Here is a 1058-nt window from a genome sequence, read left to right as displayed (position 1 = left end):
TGGTGGCATTGGGTTAAGATGTAATGAGATATATAAATACATAGACTTTTGAGTGCTTGTGTTTGATTTACTCTGCAGTGAGCAAAACAACATTGATTAATATAGTACTTGACCATAGAAAGATGTATGAAGAATGTAGGCTGAATTCTGTTTAATGGGAATGTTGACTCTTAAGTTAATCATGTGTGGTATATTGGTATGGTACTAAAAAAAAAAAACTAATGTGATACTCATAAAACTTGATGAAGTCATAAAACAATAGCATTTGTTCATTATCATCATAATTCAGATATTGCTTTAACAGAAACTAAGATCTCTTAGCATACAGCTATGCTGAAAAAAGAGGGTAACAAGGCATTGCAGATGATCTATTCCATTGTATGGAGTTGCTGATATTGGCACTCATCTTCCTCCTCACCTTCTTATCTTAGCTGTCTCCTTTTCTAGTTTTCCTAATTAATATTGTGTCTTTATATTACAGATATGTGTTGTAGGTAGCTGTGATGCACTGGGCAACTGGGACTCACAGAATGTGGTCCCCCTCTTTGCTGAGCATCCTCTGCCAGAGGAAGAAGGCGAAGAACAAGTGTGGTCGGCCTCGGTTCAGATCCCTCTGACTGAGGTAAGCATTGTGTTTCTCTGTTTTTCTATTTTGAAGTACTCTTGGATGGACTTTAAATATAGATAATTAGGTGTTAGGATGAGTGGAATTTTTAGATTTCTTGGAAGATTCAAATTTTAAAGATAGGAATTAATTATAGTACTAAAGTCTTTGAATTATTGATTATCAGGGAATGTAAAGCTAGGCATGCTTGTTTCCAATATATAACTGAAAAACCAGACAATCTAATCTATAGATGTGTAATGTTATTGTATGATAAAGGAATTGGGTCAAGTTTATGTAGTTCATTACCAATAGAGATTACAATCTTCTTTATAGATAAGAATGTAACCACAGTGCACAAAGGCATGTGTGCATACATGGGTAAACATATATATATAATTGAGGATATAGCCCGATCACATGTTTAACCCATTGGATCAGGGTGAGATGACCA

General features: G+C 34.7%; 2 protein-coding genes across 2 annotated transcripts in view; one reads left to right on the top strand and one right to left on the bottom strand.

Moving 5' to 3' along the window:
• Positions 1 to 1058, bottom strand: part of LOC119586141 (glycerophosphocholine phosphodiesterase GPCPD1-like) — a gene marked incomplete in the record, with an annotated part of 78881 nt that overhangs the window by 71520 nt on the left and 6303 nt on the right.
• Positions 1 to 1058, top strand: part of LOC119586140 (glycerophosphocholine phosphodiesterase GPCPD1-like) — a gene marked incomplete at its 3' end in the record, with an annotated part of 6844 nt that overhangs the window by 3280 nt on the left and 2506 nt on the right. Inside the window, 1 exon segment of the mRNA XM_037934831.1 lies at positions 482 to 622. Coding sequence (XP_037790759.1) covers positions 482 to 622 — 141 coding nt within the window.

Source organism: Penaeus monodon, chromosome 21 (assembly GCF_015228065.2).
Source record: "Penaeus monodon isolate SGIC_2016 chromosome 21, NSTDA_Pmon_1, whole genome shotgun sequence".
In the NCBI taxonomy this organism is placed as follows: Eukaryota; Metazoa; Arthropoda; class Malacostraca; order Decapoda; family Penaeidae; genus Penaeus; species Penaeus monodon.
This window is presented reverse-complemented; position numbering and strand designations above follow the sequence as displayed.